Genomic DNA, 20,510 nt, shown 5'->3' with positions numbered 1-20,510 from the left:
AAACAGCTGCTGAATGAATTTCATTCTGACATTTTTGTCTAGCACTGAAGGCTAAATGTGACCCAAACAACAAAAAATATCAACTTTAAAACTGAGAATTGTATCCAAAACACAGACGTACAGACAGCCAGGTGCTGTGACAAGTAGCAACAGCAGCACCAAGCACATACACAGACCCACTGAAAGGAAGACCTCATGCAAAGTGTGCATATTTCCCCACCGCTGCTATGATTCAGATTAAGACACTAATTGAAAATGGTTTGTGGAATAAAGAAACTGACAACACTAATGAATGTCTGATGGGAAATACCTCTTAATATATAATTTAATTATTCATTTGTGGATGAAATACAAAGTTTAAGTTTGAAGTTTAACACAATTAATATTAATCCTGGCAGTTAGTTAGTGTTTTTCTCATCTTATACAACAGCAACTACTGAAACATTTTTAAAACAACTGAATGTTGTCATGATGATAAAAGACAAAAGGAAACATTGTTGAGTAAAAGGCTCTTTGTGGCACCTGCCACTGAAGCCTGAGCAGTAGTTCGGTAGGAAGGCCGAATGAGTAGGAGCTTGAGGAAGTTGTTCCTACCGACTATTGTAAAAATATCACTAAAGCATGCGTGGAATGCATTTCTCTATTGTGCAAAGGATTGGAGCAAAATGCTGTCAGTAAAGGAAGGTAGGGATGATGGGAGCAAGTAAAGAAAAATAGCAGTGAAACATGGGGCTAGAAGATGTATGGATTGTACTGTTAATTAACCATTTATGCAGGGCAGCAAATAAGGTGACATCTTTAAATATCTTGTTTTGTCTGACCAACAGTGCAAAAGCCAAAGATAATCAAAATATTCACCACTGAGGGGCAATAATTAGAAAAAGGACTGGCAATTAATTGGTTATCAATATAGTTTCTATTAGTTTTTTTCTGTCGACTGACTTATTTATAAATTGTTTCAAAGGATTATTACCCTCCTGGCCTATCACTTCCTGCAGTGCCGACTGTCCCACAGTGCAGTTGCATCACCCTGCAGCCTCTAAGCCCACCACTTCCTGTGACCAGCTGGACCTATCAACGGTGGTCAGGATGCAATGGTAGCTTAGCCCAGGAAGACGATCAAACGGGCTCTTACAGAGAGGTCAAAGCAGTATCCGGTTAGACCCATGGAGGAGGGGGGTTAAAGGGCTTTTCTGAGGACACGCTGATCGACCCTTCCACTGTACAACTCTGCTCAGGGACTGTGCAATGTTTAACATGCAGATTTTCTATCTGAGCAGAAGTACATGAATACACTACAGACAGACAAAACAGCTTTTTTTTTTTTTTTTAAACTAAGAAGAAACCCCGAACAGGACAAAACAGTCACTTCTCAACACAGAACAATCAACCAAACCTAATTAGCAAACCTTTTTTTTTTTTTTTTTAAAAATCAAGGAACTACATCGGTCACTTCTGCCACATATTATCAGAATAGAAAAAAGCATTTTACACATGGTTGGATGGGCGGAGAGTTAAAACAAAGCTGATCAAAACCAACAAATTTCTGTGTGGGTCTTTGTCAGCTCTGAGGCCAGAAAATGTTTCGGCTGTGCAAAGCCAGAAGAGGAAGTAAGTGAAGCAAACAATGAGGAAGTGCTGACTTTTGATTCTGACTGAATATGGGCTGTCAGTGTTAATATTATGTCTCACTCTCAGTATACTCACTTCCATCCTCACCGTCGTCTACTGTGAATAGCATCGACCTATTTCTCTCTGCCATAATTACAAAAAAACACTGTAAATAAACAACACCTCTTACTCCCACAACCCAGTGTGCACCAATGTTGAGACCAAACTTAGCAGACTGCTACTCAACAAAAAACAAAGCCACTTTTTTTTTTACCACACTACCTCAACTCGACTTCAGCTCTTAAGTTAAACAATCTGTGTGGGACATATGGGATTGGGGGGGCAGGGGGCTAGATAAATGAGGGTCTAAATCTCTGGGGAAGACACTGCGGAGAAGTCTGTGCGGCATCACAACATAGCATGTCCACCCACGCTGCATTCAAGGCTCTCATGAAACGCTCAAATCTTTCACTCTGACTTGAAAAAGGCGATTGAGCCATGGTGGAGTCCTGTTCATTAACATTTCTGTCAATAAACTATCAAGTGTTGATGCTGACTGAAGTCACAGCAGTGGAAACTGTAAGTGCCAGTGTTTTTAGTGTTATTTTTAATTAAGGCCAAAGTGAAGAACACATTGGAGGCAGTGTATTATCAAACTTTCTGTATCCAAGCAGAGAGATTATCTTTATCCTCACAGTTCAACTTTTCAGTCCAAGCCATGTGCTGAGCTCAGCTGCACCCTAACCACATACTAAACTCTCTAGTGGCTCAACGTCATTGGTTGATTCTATAGCATTCTTAAGTGGGCTGATACCCATTGGTTAGTGTCACTGACACTGCCTTCTGGACACGAACAATAGCAGTCTTTGTGTGTAAGGCCTGGCTACTGTGTGTGTGTGTGTGTGTGTGTGTGTGTGTGTTTCCTCTACTTTAAACCAGGAATTTCTTTCTACGCAGCCTCTTGGTCCAATGAAGCGATGATGAAGAGGAATTTCACAGAGGTTGTAATAGCTAAAAACACCCTTATCGGCTCATGTTAGATCCACGAGTGGTATATAGATAGAGGATTCCACTTTATCATTGCCAAAGTGGGGTTTTTCTGCCTGAAAGATTACCGTCATGGTAGCTGAGAAAGAGCAAGCTCACTGAGGAACTGAGCAACAAGATGAGGATGTATCACTTAGGACTGGACAGATAAAACTATTATATAATTTCCCCTAAAAAAGAAAGAGTTTAAACAACAGACAGTGGGTTAGGTTTACGTGTGAAGAAACTGTCTTTGAACTTAACATCTCTGATTCATTGTGTGAGTCAGTCGGTATCTCAGAGGAATTCATTAAAAGGCAACTACATTTCTAGCAGTTTCAGTGTCTCTATAAAACGTTATATGTTCATTCAATGTTATGGCAAGAACTAATGAAAACTATGACAAGTAAGGTGTAATATGGTTTAAAAAGCTTCACTACCACAGAAAATGTTCACCTACCAATATGCTCCTCAATTCAACAGTATTCATGTTCTCTGTACAATGATGTTCTATCACTCTACCCTCTCCCAGGTCATTCTTCATCACTACCAGGTTAAACCTGAAAACTCCAGTTTTTGAAGGCATCTGAACCTTAAGCTTCCTCCTCCCTTTACTTATGTCTGTAGGTACTTCCTTGCAAACATGCATCTCAAAAGGTCATGACATGAGTGTGCAAGAGGAGAAACCACAACACCAGAAACACAGTGATAGCAGAGGGCTATTCTAGTCATGTCTGATGGTGTCTCTTATTTTATCATTGCCATGGAAGCACTGCCTTCATTGAATACCTTTAATGGTCCTCTACAAACTACCCAGAAGGAAACATGTTGCTCTTTTAAATAACCTGAGATGGACTTTGTTTTGGATATTGATGGTATGGCCTCCATGCTTCTTGATTTACTCCCTTGTCTGTCTTTTTGTGTGAAACCAGCCTTTACTCTTTTCCCTTGTGCATCTTTTATGTATTGCATGTGTATGTACCATGTGAAACTGCTTTTTTATGAGAACTCTCTTCTATTTTGTTTGTGTAGTTTTTTTGTATGAGAAATTGTTTATGTTGCCATCTTGACCAGGTCTCCCTAGAAGAAGAGATCTTGTATCTCAAAAGGGACCCTCTGGCTAACTAAAGGATAAATAAAAACAAATAACTTGACTGGCTGATGCTGTGATGTCTTCCTTTTTGTGCCTTGACGGATCATGAGTCTAAAGTTTCAGTCTCAGTTAAATGTTTAGTTTATTAAGCAATCATCTACTTACTAATTTTACTAAATTTACTGAAGCACAAATGACAGGATAACAGTTTCTGGTGATTACGTGAATGGATGAAATATCCAGAAAACAGCAAAGGGATAGAGGAGGAAGAAAAAGGCTCCTGCTTATGACAATTTATCTGCCTTATAGGCATGAATGAATTCCCTCTTAAATCCCAATAACAAATGCAATACCATATATCTACTCTTTTACTAACTAATTATGCATCAACACTGATTTATCCATCAAGGAAATTGACTGTCCCTTTCAGAGATCACATGATAGCTCAAACAGCAACAAGGTATTAATAGTTGAATGCTTATTTTTATCTTCCCAGGATACATCAATGCAGCATGCTCATAGTTCTCTATAATAACTCTGGCAACACAGAATATATCCATGACAAAGAATGCTGCACAGCAAAACGACTTAGTGGCACACAAGGCTATATAAGCTGCATTTGGTCAGGTTTGTTGAAGGTGTTGGTGAAAAGTAACAAAAATAAATGTTAAAATTAGCTAGACTTGCCACACAAATTAAAACAATTTCAGCTCCTTATTTTGCTAGTAACCACTCCCCTCCGGCAATCGTTTCTGTCCACCAATTTGCACATCCACTTAGAGTCACTGTCCGACAGTCCAGTCCAGAGGCTCCTAAAGACCACAGCTACAGCAGCCTGACATAAAAAAAAAAAGACGGCCAGGCAGCACAAAGGGTTTTTTAAAACCTTTTGCAAGTCGTCTTTCTCACAACCAGCAAGAGAGGCACCCGCCCCAGAGGCAGTTCTGGAGAAAGCCTTTACTGGGATAATATCTGATACTGGCTCACATCTTGTATGAAAGACTCCCCGGGGAAACTTGACAAAGGCTATCTTGCCATTTCATTACATGCTGAACATGACGCCTGTTACAGCTAAGTCTGACAGCATTTGTCCAAAGGATGCAGTGAACCAAAAGGCATCCGATACAAACAAAGCGGTAAGAACATCTCCATCCAGCAGCTAGTCTGCACCTCAGAGAGTACTGCTCATTAACACAACAATAACTTTTGCTTATAAGAAGCTCAATTTTGTCTGGAGGTCTTCTGTGGCATCCTTTGTCTGCAAAAGAATGCCCTCTCTCATTTGGCCTTCTCTAAACAAGGAAACAAGAGGAATATCTCATTAATTACACTTCCACGAGTCCCTCAACACATAAAAGTGGGACTGCTGATTTCTAATACAGACTACACACTAGTGTCTGTTTTCAGAGGGTCAAAGGCAGAACATTCAATTTAAAAGGAAAGAAAGAAAGAGACAGAGACGGAGGCGCACCATGATTACAAAAGAGAAAGCATTACAGTGAGACGGCTACATGAAGAGAACATGTTCAAGTAGATGGTAGAGATAAAGAGACACAGAAACAAAGTGACAGGCAGGCAGGCAGCTGTAGATTATGTGCCATTCTGACCACAGATGCTCACATGTTCAAAACCGCAACACTTCTCTCCTTTTGTCTCGATATATCCTGAGCTGCAACCTCCCCAGGGGCTGGAGATGGGTGCAATTGTTCGCTCAGTGCCTGCGCAGTAGTAATTATTCGGAATGAATGAATATGAAGTGTGAAGTCTCGATGACATGGCAGCTATCACGAAGACTTCACACCTCAAATTCATCCGGCTTCAAATGGGCTCATTAAAGAAAATCAACACAGTGGCTCAACAGCACGATTTGAGAACAGAGAAACCTGATGGAGCCATTTTCACACCATCCACTTCTAGAATAATATCTGCTCTATTGAGAAAAGCCAGGGGACATATTTTTAACCACTTTACTCACCTGGGTTGTGAGTTCTCCTCGTACATGCGTTCCTTGCCCTCCTTAAACAAGCTGATGGTCTGCTTGGTCTTCTTGGTTAGATTCTCCATGAAGACCCGGAAGTACTCGTTATCCCCCAGGGTCTCCATTTTACCCTCATAACGAGACAAGATGGTGCGCAGGTGCTGGTAGGTGTCTGGCAGCAGGTCCAGGATGTAAGGGGGGCTGTTCTTCAGAGCCAATTTGGGGTTTTGGCACAAGCGCACCACCTGCAGAAAGGGAGGATGTGAGGGGGAAGACGAGATACGGTTAGAGACAAGAAGTGGGTGCGAGAGGGAAGGTAGATGTGAGAAAAGCAAGACTGAAGATTGTGTTAGAAAGGGTGGCGGGAGAAAGGTTAAAAGGAGAGAGACACAGACAAAGAAAGCTTGAGAGCTGTCCAAAATGCCACCATGGATTTCCATTCTGTACATCAGTAAGACATTATTTATATCATATAGACAGAGTCTTGTGTAAAATAGCTCTTTTCTGTATTAGAGCACTTTTCTTTAGTGCAGAATATTGTCAGTGAGCCCAGAGAGAAGACATGTAGAATGGAAAATGCCAACAAAGTCGAAGACGAGAGGAAGGCCATTAAAGGCCCTGTCAGAGTCGGGCTTGGAGCTTTCAGAGTGCAGCAAGTCTACACATTACATAATGGAAGACATTTAGTATCACTGCACTAGTTATTTCACCACTGTCACACTACTTCCTCTTGTATCTACGCAAAAAAGATGAAAGTGGAACAGGACAAAGGCATATCTGCATTCAGATGCTAATTATCGCCATTTCTTTCTTCATTTACCATACAGACGTCTTTTTCTAGACACGCACAGCAATGCTTGCATAAGTGACTACCATGTCAATAACAACAGGTCACCAGTCTCATTCTCCATTTCTTCAGCATGTTTAGAGAAGCTGTTGATATGTTTACACTTCCTCATTTCAATCTGCACATCCCATACCACTTCTGCCTAACACACACAAATTCTCTTTACTCAACATTTGAGCATGATTGCCTTCCAAATTTGAACAGCTGAAGCACCGACTGCGATAGTGACAACGTGGATAAGCTTCAGTGATGTGTCATAAACTAAACTTTTCTAGTACAAAAGACAAAAAAAAAAAAAACCAAGGGCCCAAACAGCTTGACTACCATCACTCACTGACACAACAGAAGGTGTGATGGTTGAGCGGGGAGATAATCCTTTATTAGATGGATTTATAAAACATGTAAATGTAGGGAATCAACTACATACTTGAGTCCAACATGTTCACCACACTGTATGAATGTGTTACTTCCTCAGTAATGTTCAACCTTTTCGTCATCTCACTGTACTGTGTCTTAGTCACTTCGTTGACCATTACAAAAGACACTGGCGGACAGCCTAGAACACTCACACATTAAGCTCTGTATGGACATGGCTGCAGTCACATTTACCAGCTGCAACAGCTTGGTTGGTATGGTTTTCACCTTATTAGTCTCTGTGTGTGTGTGTGTGTGTGTGTGTGTGTCTCATCATGGCAAAATGTGTTCCTGGAGAAACCTATTGTTGCGGGAACTACTGCAGAAGCGGTTTACTTTAGCGGAGTACTTTGCCAGGTGTTTATACGTCTGTCTGTGGACAGATATTGTCACCGCGATAGCGTCACAACCGTGCAAGATGCAGTCATGAAACTTAACAAGTGTGTAGTTGAGATCACAAAGAAGGCCATGTTCATAGATGGGTGTGGTATGAGCAAGGGCCCCAGAAGTAGGTTGGCAGGAAGTACAGAAAGGGCCATGCCTTGTGCCCCATCGAGCCATACACTCCCGACTTGGAGTTGTAGCTGGTGTGATGCCATTGAAAGATGGTGTCTAATTAGCACTGCAACTTACATTTGTGATAGAAAAAGCATAAAACTACACTTTCATTAAAGGACGTTGGGGTTTCATGTCCTAATTTGAACCTGTGCTGGTATAGAACTGGGCTCTCAGCTTCAACAGTGACCCAACAATTGCATGTCAACAACAGGACATGGCTCATTCTTTTGTAGACCAGGCCAAATTATTGTCCACTAATCATGAGTGGGTGTTAGAAAGAAATATGGCAGGAACGGCGTTACATAAATGTTGGTTTGAATTTCCTTACTTCTTCATTTTGGATGCTATTGGTTGGCTGTTATGGGAAAATAAGACAGGACAGATTATAATCATCTTATAATTGCAGTAGGCCTGGGACCATATAGATTCATTAATAGTAAAACTGCTTACTTTTTAATGCATGAATAAATATTCCGAAAAAATACAAATGAATGCAATGGAGACCTTTGTTTTAAAGACATTTAAAAATTCATGCGTCTCTAAGACAAACCCCTTCAAAAACAAAAACACCTATTTGTTTAGCCCTTAGGCACTACACAGTCGCTAAAACTACACAAACATGTAACATCTATTTATTTGATATGATTTATCAGTTGCTCTAAATTTCTTCTTGACCAGCCACTGATTAATATCCATGGACTGGTCACTTTTATCACTCGGATTATAACCTTCCCTTCCACATCTTAGGTATCCGACTTAAAAAAGGGACATCACATGAATCCACAACCCAAATGAGCCTTGCTTCATTTCCCAAGAGTGTAAAATATTAGGAATATTTGATCTCAGGTTGTAATTGGGCCACTGCACTCAGACCGGTTTACCATCACGGTATCAAATGCCTCTTGAAAAGAATGAGGTCACACTTGACCAGTAGGATATTTTAAGCAGTAGTGATTTGACAACATGCAAAATGTTTTTAGCACGTGACCCTGGTCATTGGTGTCTGGACTGCTACTGAATGTACACGGCCCACCTTGATATATTTCAGTACAATGACATAATGGCCATATAAGTCACTTTTCACACTGCGTTTAAGAATTAAAAATCCATCGTGCTTTTCAACAAAACTTAAGAGTACATAAAGCACAAACTAGCACAATACTATTTATCAAGATTAGTCATGAGGATTATCCATATTACATTCAACATTAGACTGACCAGATAAAACTGGAAATGCTATGGTGATTTCAACCATTTAAATTATTTAAATAACCAAACAGAGGCAACTGAAGGAGAAATAAAAGCTTAAAGATGCCTTAGAACAACTACTAGACAGACAGATGACTTTATTAATCCCCAAAGGGAAATTAAATTCCCATAGCAGTAGCAGGTACATTATACTACTGAATGGTATAAAGCACACTATAGGGAAAGAGTCTCTACATTTTTTGTATCCTCTGTATATTTTGAATAATTTGCTTGCGGTTGACATTTGGGAGAGCCAATTTTTGACTGCATGTTCAACTAAAGTGGAAGCTAATATGCCTTCAAGTCTAACTTTGTGGCCTCATTCCTTTAACCCTTATCCAGGCCTCCAAACCAAGGTCTATGTGGGTTGTGTCTGAGACCAGATAGGACCGTTGCCAAGGTAATACATGTACTCGCAACTCAGCTAAACACATGCGAATGCATGCACGTGTGCAAAGCAACAACATCTGATTGGCGTCAATCAAGGATACTGTCCTCAAGTACAATGTTGACTGCCTCCAAGCTAAACTGCATTCCACTCATCTTTCTCACTCTTCTCTCTGTCTCTGTCTCTGTCTCTGTCGGCACCTGGCATAGACTTGGTAGTTTTTGTACATCAAGTTTAAGTCGTTTAAAGTTTAACCAGCTTGAAAGAAAGTTGGCTGTGGTTGATTTTTGGTTAGACTTTTGCTGTAAACAGGCCATTTTCTGCCTCCTTGCAGAACTTTGTTAATTCCCCAAAAGTTTTTTATTACACAACATGTATAATGTTTTTGACAGAAAGTCTGACGTCAAACTAAGAATTGCTACAATGGAATTATGCAGAAGATAAATGTTTAATGCATTAACCATTTATCTTCTGCATAATTGCATTAGACCACATTGAAAGTACCCTCAAAGTAGGTGTCTACAGTGAAAAATGCCTAACTCTGTGTCTTAAAACTGTTTAGGCACAGCAGTGTCACTGTTTTACTACAAAAAGATCTAAAAACTGCTACACAAAAGAGCAGCGCATTGTTTTTGTCTTCCTGCTAACATTAAGATTCTATTACTGCTGAAAGTAATAGCATGAAAATAAAATACATTTTCTTCAACCATATGTTTCCATATCAACATGAATACAGTGCGACAACAAGACCATTAGCGATTTCAGGCAATAACATTTTTAAGGAAATGTTATCAATAAGAATAGGGTGATCAATGGGTTAATATCACCTTGTTATACCAGTCAGACAAGCTTTGAAATGTGTGTGGCTGACCTATGCTGCAGAACAAAACTGATATCATGACATCCATATTATCTTTGGGGAGCATACGACCTGAAACTCTGTCTGGTGGTTATCTGTCTGGTTAAATGAGCCAATGAATCACCGCCAAAATGTCTCGGTATGGCCGGTGGTAACAATTTTCCATACACAACTTCATGTTTAGATTAATGAACAGCAAGCTGGTCTGAAACATGTAGCACTGCAACAGCAGAGACTGTAACACCGAATGGTTAAAGTTTCTTCTGAAGTTTAAACAGCTAAACTAAGGCCATCAAGCATCTTGGTCGGGGTCACAAATGTTGTGTTTAACTGAAAAGCTTAAACTCAAGAATTAGATAATAAAAGCTTGTTATGCTTAAGACTTTAGGAGTCCCTGAAGATGGAAATTAGACTCAAGCATTTGATAAAATTTAACTAACAGAGCAGGAAGTGTTATCAGAGAGTAACTGCATTATTATAGTGCAGGTAGTGGTCTACAGTGTTGGGCTGTGGTTTTCCCTCAGGCAGCGCTGAAAAACATCTGCAATGCTATTTTACACTATCTGGTGGTGTAAAAATACTTTTGGTCTCATAGCGTTTCAAAAGGTAAGACATTTCTTTCCACCTCACTGGTGCTGCCCCTTGACTGTTTCACTTGGTCAAATGAATATGGTAAATTATTCTCGTACTGTAAACGCTAACCTGACTATGTAGGTGGTTTAAGTGGAGTAACATCAGCTGGCCAGTCATCTAGTCTGTATTGCACTTTGGGGTGTAGACACAGACGCAAACATTTTCTAGATAAATACTGAACACTAACTGAAAACAAGAATAAAATATAGAGTAAAGTTGCAGCGTTACTTATTTTCGTATATATGTTTTAAGTACAGTACCTGCTCAAATGTGGGTAAGAGTCCAGACAGACAGATAATCTACCACTGATGCTACTGGAGCAAAATAAACTGGAATGTGGTTCCTTACTAATGGCTTTGTAAAAAGACTCAGTCTCTTAACATCAGAACTCTAAACTAAGGCCTCAAAGAGGAAGAGGAGACACAAAAGAGTGTCTTGTCTTCCTTTTCACTCTAATATTGCTGTGTGAATCTCACAGGAAACTGGGGGTCAAACTGTTACAGACTTTTCCGAGAAGTGAGTCTCCCCTGTGAAATAGCATAATTGGCCTCGTTAAATTGACACATTTCTTTTTTTTCCCCTCAATGCCTTGTCACAGTTTCCAGGGGCTGACAGACAGATGACTGCAGACATTTCAGCAACAATGTAGAGGAGAGGCTGTCTCTGTGCTAGCAGTCCCACAAACTGGCTAAATTCAACTCCTGTATGGGATGTCTTCACGCCCACTCCACCTCCTTTGTTAATGCTAATGTTTACGATAATGTTGCACCGTAGTATTTAAACGTGGCCAAATAAGATAGATGTGACAACTAGTTAGCAGAAAGTGGCACTAACAAATAAACGCGTTTTTAAAAACCCTTGCTCTGTCCGTGGGCTAAGTGACTGTTAGTTGTTTTAAAACTCTGTCTCTTAAAGTGGTGCAAAGGACCCTGCAGCATGTGGAAAGAAAAGCAATACAGTTTAAGTTAGCAACTTAGCTAATGTTAGCCAACCATGTCTTCTCCCAGCTGACTAGCTAACTTAGCCTTAGCGACGCCAGACCTGCAGCAGGCGGAGATTAGCTAGCTTATCGCTAGTTAGCTGCGGTTAGCTAGCTAACTAGTTAGCAGCGCTAGCTAACGTTTACGGGCTGGTTGAGGTTGGCCGTTAACTTACGAACCTTGTCCATCAGTTTCCAGCATTTCTCCACCGTCTTTTTGTCCACGGCCCCGGGCTGGTGATGGGAGTGGAGGTGGTGATGGTGTGGCTGGAAGGCATCCTTCATCATTCCGATGAGCCCCCCGCCTTTCTTCAGGTTCCCTGCCATGTTCGGGCTCGGCTAGGGTCGGCCAGAGCGGCGGACAGGCGAGGCAGGGCAGGGCAGGGGTCAGGGGGACCGAACCGCCGCCTGGAGTTAGCTGGACCGGGCGATGGTGATCCGGCACCCCCCGGCGAGGACAGCGCCCGAGTGGCGGATCCAAGCCAGGGTCCGACTGGGGGTGGGGAGGTAGGGGGTAGAAGGAGGGAGGGATGACTATCGGACAAAGGCTCCCATCAGTGAAGCTAACATCAGTCTGTGAGAAAACAAGCCCCTCAGTCACTCACACCCTGTGCTGCTGCTGCTGCTGCTGCTGCTGCGGCTAGCTGCGCTGCTCTCCGTCTCTCTAGCCTGCAGGGACCACGCAGGCTAATTAGCGGCGCACCAGACCTGCCTCTGCCCGCCCTCAGCTGGAGGACGACGGCACCGTGTCTGCGTCCAGAAGCGCGTCCTCTCCTCCTGACAGCCCCCGATGTGGTTCCCTTTTCTCCTGTCAGCAGCAGCAGCTCCTTTCGCCCGTGCTGCGTCTTGACGGGAAGTTCAGCGGCTGTGTGACAGTGTCAGCCCTCCTCTGACGGCAGCAGGCGCTCAGCGGTGACTGAAGAGAGGAAGTTGCACTTGAAGCTGCGAAAGCGTCGCGGACACGCACGGGAACGGGGGTGAATGAATAAATAAATGTGGGAATTAAACATTGCCCAGTATTTTTCTGTTTCCCCCCTGTGACGTGTATGTGCGGCCCTTTCCTTTCCTGTACGTCCCCTTCCGTTTTCCCCCCTCCTTCCTCCTCCTTAAAAACCCAAACTCCACGCCTTCCCTGTGCGCGTTCACGACCCCTGAATGTGGCCGGGTGCGCGCCCCTGGTTGCACAGCATTCATTCATTAACAGTCTGAGGGATGCTGAATGCAGCCCCGGATTCCCGCAGCGCTGGCCCTGGTCACCCGGGACTACAAAGGACGCTTTGACACGTCTCACTAAGAGTAAGGATCCAATTACACGGCCTGTGTGTGCATGAGCTAAAAAGGCAACCGTGCCTCAGTCAAGTTGTGATTGGCTCCCATCAAAGTCAATCAACTATCAATCAAGCTGGGCAGTCAGCGTCATGGCAACTCACCCGGCAACCAGCGCCCGGCAACAAAGACTCATCCCCGTATGTAGTTAGTGTGTGCCCACTGAGTGTGTAGTGTGTCAGGCAGCCTCACAACAAGCAAACATGCCTCCAAAGAACAAAACAAAGAAGACAGCAAAGAAGAATCCAGAAAAAAGTGACTTGGATCATGAGATAATTCTATCATTTCGTTTTTGTGTCTCAGGTCGCTATTGCATGCTTTTTAAAAAAGTGTTGTTGTCTTGTTGCAGGTGAAAATGACCTGGAGGCGAAGTATAGGCGCAGTATGCTGGATATAGCCATCCTAGAGGATCACATCGGTGAGCAGCAACTTTAAGTTGAGTTTCTTTATGTGATGCAGGCAATGTTTAGGCCAGAATACCTTTATATTAGTCACATACCTTTGTCATTCATACGGACTGTATATTACATCCAGAGGCATGAGTAACATGCCCCTGGATGTAATATACAGGCATGAGTAACACGCCTCTATTATGTGATCCGTCATGTCTTACAATGTGCAAAAGAAACTCCTCACATTGCATAAGCTGGAAGTGGCGAACGTTTTGGCCTTTGTGTTTGATATATATGACTAATACGATTAGTCACAACACAACCGTGCTCCTTTTCTTTGTATTTTCTGTCAGCGTGTGTTGTGAAACCTGTTCCTACCAACATGCCCTCACACTAATATGACCAAGAGAAATAAAAATACATTTACTCAGTTTAGTGAAGCGCTTACTGGCACTCACTTACGTTTTTAATAATGGCATATGTTACTGCAGTTAGTAGTAGTTACAGTGGTAAGTACGGTATCTCAAAGCATTAGTCAATTACTACACTTCAGCTTAATTTTGAAGTACTTGTACTTTCCTTGAATATTTCTATGTAATGCTACTTTACTGCATTTCATAGAAAACTATTGTACTCTTTTGATGGCTGCTAAGGCTATGTAGACAAAAGATTACGTTAAAACGCTGTTATACATTTGTTTATTCAATATAGTGTTATGTGAGTATATTTTGATGATAACACTATATTTTTACTTGGGTAAGATTTTGTATGCAGGACTTTTACTCAGAAGGGAGTATGTTTACATAATTGTGGCTTCACTTTCTCTGAAGTGAAGGATGTGAATACTTCACCCACCAGTGGAGGCTAGACTGGCACCATCTGTACCCCCCTCCAACAGTAAATGACTGCTTATAGTTGAGGCCAAAATTATTAGCCCCCCAGGAATTCTGGAACATTTTCCTAAAATTCTGCCCAATGTTTACATCATTGATATAATCACACATTCACCAGTGCTATTTAGTAGCTTTTGGTACATTTTGAAATGTAAACTAAATTTTTAGGCTTGCTTTATATCAAATATAGTGAAAAATGGGGTGGTCAAAAATATTAGCCCCCATGAGAATTTTTGCTTTCAAAACACACCTAATCAACCAATCAGCTTTCAAACCACACCTGTGCAGTCAGTTGGCTTCCTAACAACACCTGAGCATTCAATCAGCATTGAGCTTTACTTAAGGGACTCCAAACAGGGCACTTGAACACATTATTGAGAGAGACAGACTACTCTTACTCACCATGCCAAAGACAAAGGAAATCAGTCTTGAGCTCAGAAAGAAGATAGTGGAGGCTCATAATGAGGGGGAAGGCTATACTGCCATTTGGCCAGGGGGCTAATAATTTTGGCCAAGTCATTTTTGCCTTTTCTTCTTTCTACTCATTACATCAATAAAATATCCTAATCAAACTTAGTGAACATTTTGTCTTTGTGTTTTGGAAACAAATAAACTATAAACGATTGTTGTTAATGACCATTTCCATGGAGAAATCAAGGGTTTTGTCTGATTTCATGAGGGGGGCTAATAATTTTGGCCTCAACTGTATACAGCAAATTAAAACATAATTGGATACTAATAAGGCTTTAGTGCTCCTCAGTGAAATATTGTCAACAGAACTGCAGTTGGGGTATTTTTTATTTTTTTTTACAAATGCTTGCTGCCACTTCTGCTCCTCTGGTGTGTACATTCATGTGTTTGTGTGATTACCGCAGCCTTACAGGGTGAGTCTGTGATGAAGGTCCAGGCTGATAGAACTGACCTGAGGCGACGCATGAGAGACGTGGAGCAGAAGCTGCAGCACGAGAGACAAAACCGCAGGGATGTCAACTCTGGTACGGTGCAGACGGGGCTTGAATCAACAACTAGTCTCTCTTTTAATAACCTGAGATAAAGCGTGGATCCCTTTGGGAGTGAGGACAAGGGGCGTGTTTGCCAAGGTTAGGGTAATTTTTGAGGAACAATAAGTCTAATTAGCTGGGTGCCTAAGCTGATTGCTGCATTAGCCTTTTCAAAGAGAATCCGTAATGAAGGCTAAGTCTAACATAGTTGCCACAAATGTCGTTCTAGACCTCAGTCGGCAGTACAAAACCATGCAGACGGAGCTGACCAACAAGGTGAAGAGGCTGGAGAAGGAGGTCAGCCAGCTGAAGGAGGAACTTGGTGTGAATACATGTCATTTTTACATCTCTACTTAAATACATAAAGACGTAGAAGTGCCAGTTAGCTCCAAAATTAAAAGTGATCGTGTGCCTGTCTGTGTGTGTCTACCAAGGCCTGTGTCAGGAGGAACTGAGGAAAGAGAAAAGAGAGCGAGAGCAGGTGGAACAGAAGAGAGACGCCACCGTAGCAGAGCTCCAACACAAGCTGGACAACATGGAGACAGACTATGAGAAGATCCTGCATGTGAGTTGACAGTATGAATTAAAGCGTATACACACAAATTTAAAGAAAGCTCAGATGAAGCAGCTACTTGCAGGCCTCTGTAGATCTAGACCACACCTGAGAGACCCCATGCACAGTAAACCTGCATGTGCCCCCATTTCTAGAGTGACTTGGTGTGGTTTGTTGTTTACCCCCTGTCTGTGCAGAGAGATCAGCGTCCTCTGAACTGGATCTCTGTTTTTGCAGGGAGTGGCACCTCTCCATAATGGTCAAGTGTGAGCCTGAGTCTTAAGGAAAAGTCACGCTCGTGTTTTACTTGTCTGCTCGAGTGCACCACTCTGAGTGGATGACTTGGTCTAAAATGTGATTGTGATATCCACAACAATGATGTATCATCTTATGCTAACCTATAGGTATGGTGCATTTCTTCAAACCAGGGCAATAAGACTCAGGTTGTAAAATAGAACCATTTTCCATTAAGGGGTAATGGATGAGGAATGGGGTCGGTACTGACCTTTTACAGGTACAGTCCGATCAGCTGAGCACAGACAGTACATGCAAATTTTCGGTGCACAGATCTTCAAAGATAAGTGGTCAAGCCCGGCGGCTCAGCCTGTGATTAAAGAACTAGGATTTTAATATGTAATTATCGTCATTTCTGTCTTTCCCAGTATGATACAGAATCTAATTAAACCTCTTCTCATCAGCTCTCTCCTGAAACTCAGCAGAATTAAAGGTGGTTAAGGAAGGGGGGGAGGGGGGGTATCAAGTTAGACAGCTGGCTGATTTAAAGGGAAAATTTTAGCTTGCATCTCATTTTCACTGATATTTTTCATAGGAGACTCTTGACAGCTTGACTTCCCAGCTGTCTGCGACTCGACAGGGGTGGGAGGACAAGAGCGCAACCCTTCATCAAAACTACAAGGAACTGCTCTCTGAGTTTGGCCTGAATGCATTGGACATCTGAAAGACAGGCTCGGTACAAATGCATCTACAGCTTGGCTCTGTTTGATCAGACTGCTGCATCTGTGTTTGGTTCAAATGAAAGTGACGTGCACGACAGCATCAATTTGTAACTCACAGTGAATACATTTTGTTATCATACAATATTTTACCACCAGGGTACAAATAGACTAACTTATCTATGCATGCATTCAGTAGTTCACCATGTAATGTTGTGTAATGCCCACTAGATGTAGCAAATGACTATTTATGGGCAGCCAGAATATCTTAGTCTCTCAGAGTATTGTTTTATAGGTGGATATGCATGGTAAACTTTTCTCTTTTTGAGACAAGACGTTTCTTAACTGAAAGTATGCAGAGACTACACTAACATGGTATGAAATGAGACGATACGATGTACATAAACACATGAACATGACTATCAGGATCTTACAAAAGACAGACATGTCAGCAAAGGTGAAAACGTAGATAACAATTTTCTCAAGCTGTGTTTTGTGCTGAGTTAGTGGCCCAGAAGGTAAATATGGTGACAAAGGAAGCGTGAGGTCAAACTGGCCACACGAACCACACAGACGCAAGAGATGATGATGCCAACGCTGCTGCATTAAACTGTAACACTACAAGGCACCAGGGCTCTCATTCAACCCACAACTAAAACAGAGCACACATTATGAGGAGGGAAAATATAAAAAGTAAAGAGTAATGTTCGATATGAGATGTAGAATAATAAAAGACAATAAGAAGAGAAAGGCAAAATAACAGTTAATGGTGCAGGAAATGTGATTGTGCTGCCCAGCATCGATAAAAGCCGACATCCCCTGCAGGGAGAACAGATAAACAGATTTTACTTCCGTGGCTGTCATTTGTGCATCTTTTTCATGGCCCAATGCAATTTCTTTAGCCTTTCATCTGTGAGGTAATGAATCATTTACTCGGGGATTAAGATAATTCTTTGCTCTAACGACCAATTAACACAGGAACTCAAGAGGACGTTATCTGAAAACCAATATTTTCTCCACAAACCACAAGGAGCTGCCGTCTTCATAGGGCATGTGTTTCTGCTTGTTTGGAGCATGGGATGAATGTCTGCACCTCGGTGCTCAAAATGAGATAAGCTCAATCCCCCGCTCAGTGGGGAATCACAAAAAAAAAATTATTAGCAGTGTCCCTTATTTATTTATTTCTATTTTTTAAATTATTCTTTATTTTTACAGGGACAGCACACAATTAAAAGTAACTGCACCAGAGTCAGCTCGCAGCTAATTTACATCTGTTGTCCCTGGGCAGGTAGACAGGAAACAACCCCAGAATACATAAAACAGCACAATGCATAAAAGTCCATTAGTGTGAGAAAACAGAATCAGTGTGATAAACACAATAAATACAAGGCAATCATTGGTGGTGACACTTTTGTGCTGACTTTAGCCAAAGCTTGAGGCTGATTTTAAACACCGCAAAGCTTCCTGAGTCTCTAATGTTTGTGGGTATGGTCAGAGATTTTGAATAATTTTAAACATCTGGCAAAGATCAGAGTAGAATTAGAAGTTATCAAAACTGAGGAAGCTGCGTTTTTTCAGGATATTACAATGATGATGACCTCTTGGTTTCTCCTGGTACTTATAGAATTAGGATTAGTTTGTAGAGTGAGTACACAGATTTGAGTGAAGTCAAACCTGCCTGTGACCTGGTTGTTATGTGGTAGGAAACGTCTTAGTGTGTACAAAAAGCTTTGCAGTGAACGGAGACAACTGGTGCCTGATGCTCTTAAAGTTATTCAGATTACACTAAACATTGCTGATGACCCTACTAGCTTGTTTTGACAGATTTCTCTGAATTATTATGCTTAGATATTTAACATGTGTCACATGCTTTCTTTTTACTTTTCTTCTTTTCAGACATGACATCACCATCAATTAAATTGTCAGGATTAACTGAATTACTGATCCTCACTGTGAAATACATGCAGACTGTTTTGCTTACATTAAGGGCTAATCAGCTAACTGGTCTGACACCTCGCTCAATGCAGCTGTCAGATGGCTGCTGTTTGTTCTTTAGATATGTCATGGGTATTTTCAGCTTACATTTGGATGCTAACATGTGAACATAGTGGAGGAAGACCATTAATATACAGCATATACTAAATGAAAGTGGTTCTAAAATAGACCCGTGAGGGATCCCAGCTGTACAACCAGCAGATGAGGAACACTTGTCACCCCTCTTTTCCTTCGTTTTTTCTCTTATTTAAGTAGGATTCCATTCAGGTCAAGCTCACCTGGAAAAAGCATTAAAGCGTTTAGTCCCCTTTAGTACACGGGGGAGTGGTGCCCTCTTGTGGCTGAAATGAGTTCTACAAAAACAAACAAACAAACAAACAAAAATCAGTCTAGCAAAAAAATTCACCTGCCAAAAGTTTCACTGCTGTTCACTTTTTTTTTTCACTGTTGTTTCCACAGGTGAAAAATGTAACTTAATGATCCTGGCAAAACCTCATTTTTTACAAAGTCTTAAGTCATGAAATCAGGAGAGAAAACAATTTCGTTCAGAGGCAGAAAATAGACCACCAGATCTTTTTTCCTCACTTAGCTCCCAGGACTTACTCTTCTTCTTTGTAATTTTAGTAATGTTTTCCCAAATTAATTTACTATTTCCCGTTGGACCCATTTATTAGTTTAACAAAATAATCAGCTTTAGTCTGTTTAAGCTCTTTTACTACTTTGTTTCTCAATGCCTGAAATTTTCTGTTGCCATGTGATAATCCACATTTAAAGAGCTGCCTAATGCCGAGTCTCTCTGCTCCAAAGATACTCATTTAACCATTATATTATTTTACTGGAGTGTGAGACCTTTTTTCAGATCTCGTTTTGAATCCCACTGACTTTGGCCAACATAATAGTACATGTCGTTTCAATGTCACCAGACTGAGAGAGTTGTTCCAAACTGCTTTAATTTGTCCTCAAATGGGCTGACTACTTTTCTGGATAAAAAATTAAAAAAAAACTTTTACCTTCTTGTCTGTATAAGAGTTTAGTTGGTTTTATATGGAGCCCCTAAGGGGGCGTACAGGGAAAATATTAAAATATAAAGATGGAGAAAAAAAAGAAATATAACTTTATAAATCTCCCAGAAAACTTTGCATACTCTCGCACTCAAACTTTTTTTTTATGTAGGTCAGTGCACATCCTCTTTCCTCTCGTGTGGTCTATGGTCTCTGCATCCAGCCAACCAACGTACTCTCCAGACTGCTGCAACTAATGAGTTCAACCAGGACCGCCAAAGATGTCCCCCAGAGTTAAGTCTTCCCTTCAGATGTCTCTTACTTATGGGACTTAATGTCATTGTATTTGAGGCCAATCTCAAAATTAAATCCTATGAACCTCTCGCAAGGGTTATTACGCTCCTTTGTTGTGCTTGTTTACATGATGCCAAACTGACCCGCAAATACATTTACCTAAATGAAAATGTTTTTATTCTTTTGTTTATGACAACATTTTTTTTTATAATTTTATAATTATTTCAAGTTTGTTATTAAAAATAAGGTCTATATGCCTTTGTGATGTTTGAGTAAGCCTCATGATACCGATCCTTCTAGTAATATTAACCTTATGGACAAGTTTCTATAAAAACACTCTATAGTAGTCGTGCTAGAAGAAGGACTTAATTACAAGTATCACTACAGAAATGTTAGAATATTCCATTACAAGTAGAAGCCCTACAAAAGTATCAAGTATCAAAAGTAAAAGTAATCTGTGACTGATAC

The 20,510-nt window shown here is 41.2% G+C and overlaps 2 protein-coding genes across 2 annotated transcripts in view; one reads left to right on the top strand and one right to left on the bottom strand.

The window, feature by feature from the left end:
• The window catches only part of cbl (Cbl proto-oncogene, E3 ubiquitin protein ligase), a 36,552-nt gene extending 23,875 nt beyond the window's left edge, over positions 1-12,677 (bottom strand). The window contains exons 1-2 of the mRNA XM_070828776.1: positions 11,815-12,677; positions 5,706-5,953 (exon numbers count right to left, since the gene is read on the bottom strand). Of these exons, the coding sequence (XP_070684877.1) occupies positions 5,706-5,953; positions 11,815-11,961 (395 nt within the window). The 5' untranslated portion in view covers positions 11,962-12,677. The remainder of the gene's footprint in view (positions 1-5,705; positions 5,954-11,814) is intronic.
• drc12 (dynein regulatory complex subunit 12 homolog) lies at positions 12,553-20,130 on the top strand. The gene is made up of 7 exons (XM_070828777.1): positions 12,553-12,611; positions 13,310-13,378; positions 15,121-15,240; positions 15,476-15,568; positions 15,681-15,811; positions 16,629-16,769; positions 19,921-20,130. Exons 2-6 carry the CDS (start codon positions 13,345-13,347, stop codon positions 16,755-16,757), a joined length of 507 nt encoding a protein of 168 aa, XP_070684878.1. The 5' UTR covers positions 12,553-12,611; positions 13,310-13,344; the 3' UTR covers positions 16,758-16,769; positions 19,921-20,130.
• The last annotated feature ends 380 nt before the right edge of the window (positions 20,131-20,510 follow it).

The sequence above is a fragment of the Pempheris klunzingeri genome, chromosome 4 (assembly GCF_042242105.1).
Source record: "Pempheris klunzingeri isolate RE-2024b chromosome 4, fPemKlu1.hap1, whole genome shotgun sequence".
Lineage (NCBI taxonomy): Eukaryota > Metazoa > Chordata > Actinopteri > Acropomatiformes > Pempheridae > Pempheris > Pempheris klunzingeri.
The sequence above is the reverse complement of the archived record's forward strand: the minus strand, read 5'-3'. Positions and strand labels throughout refer to the sequence as shown.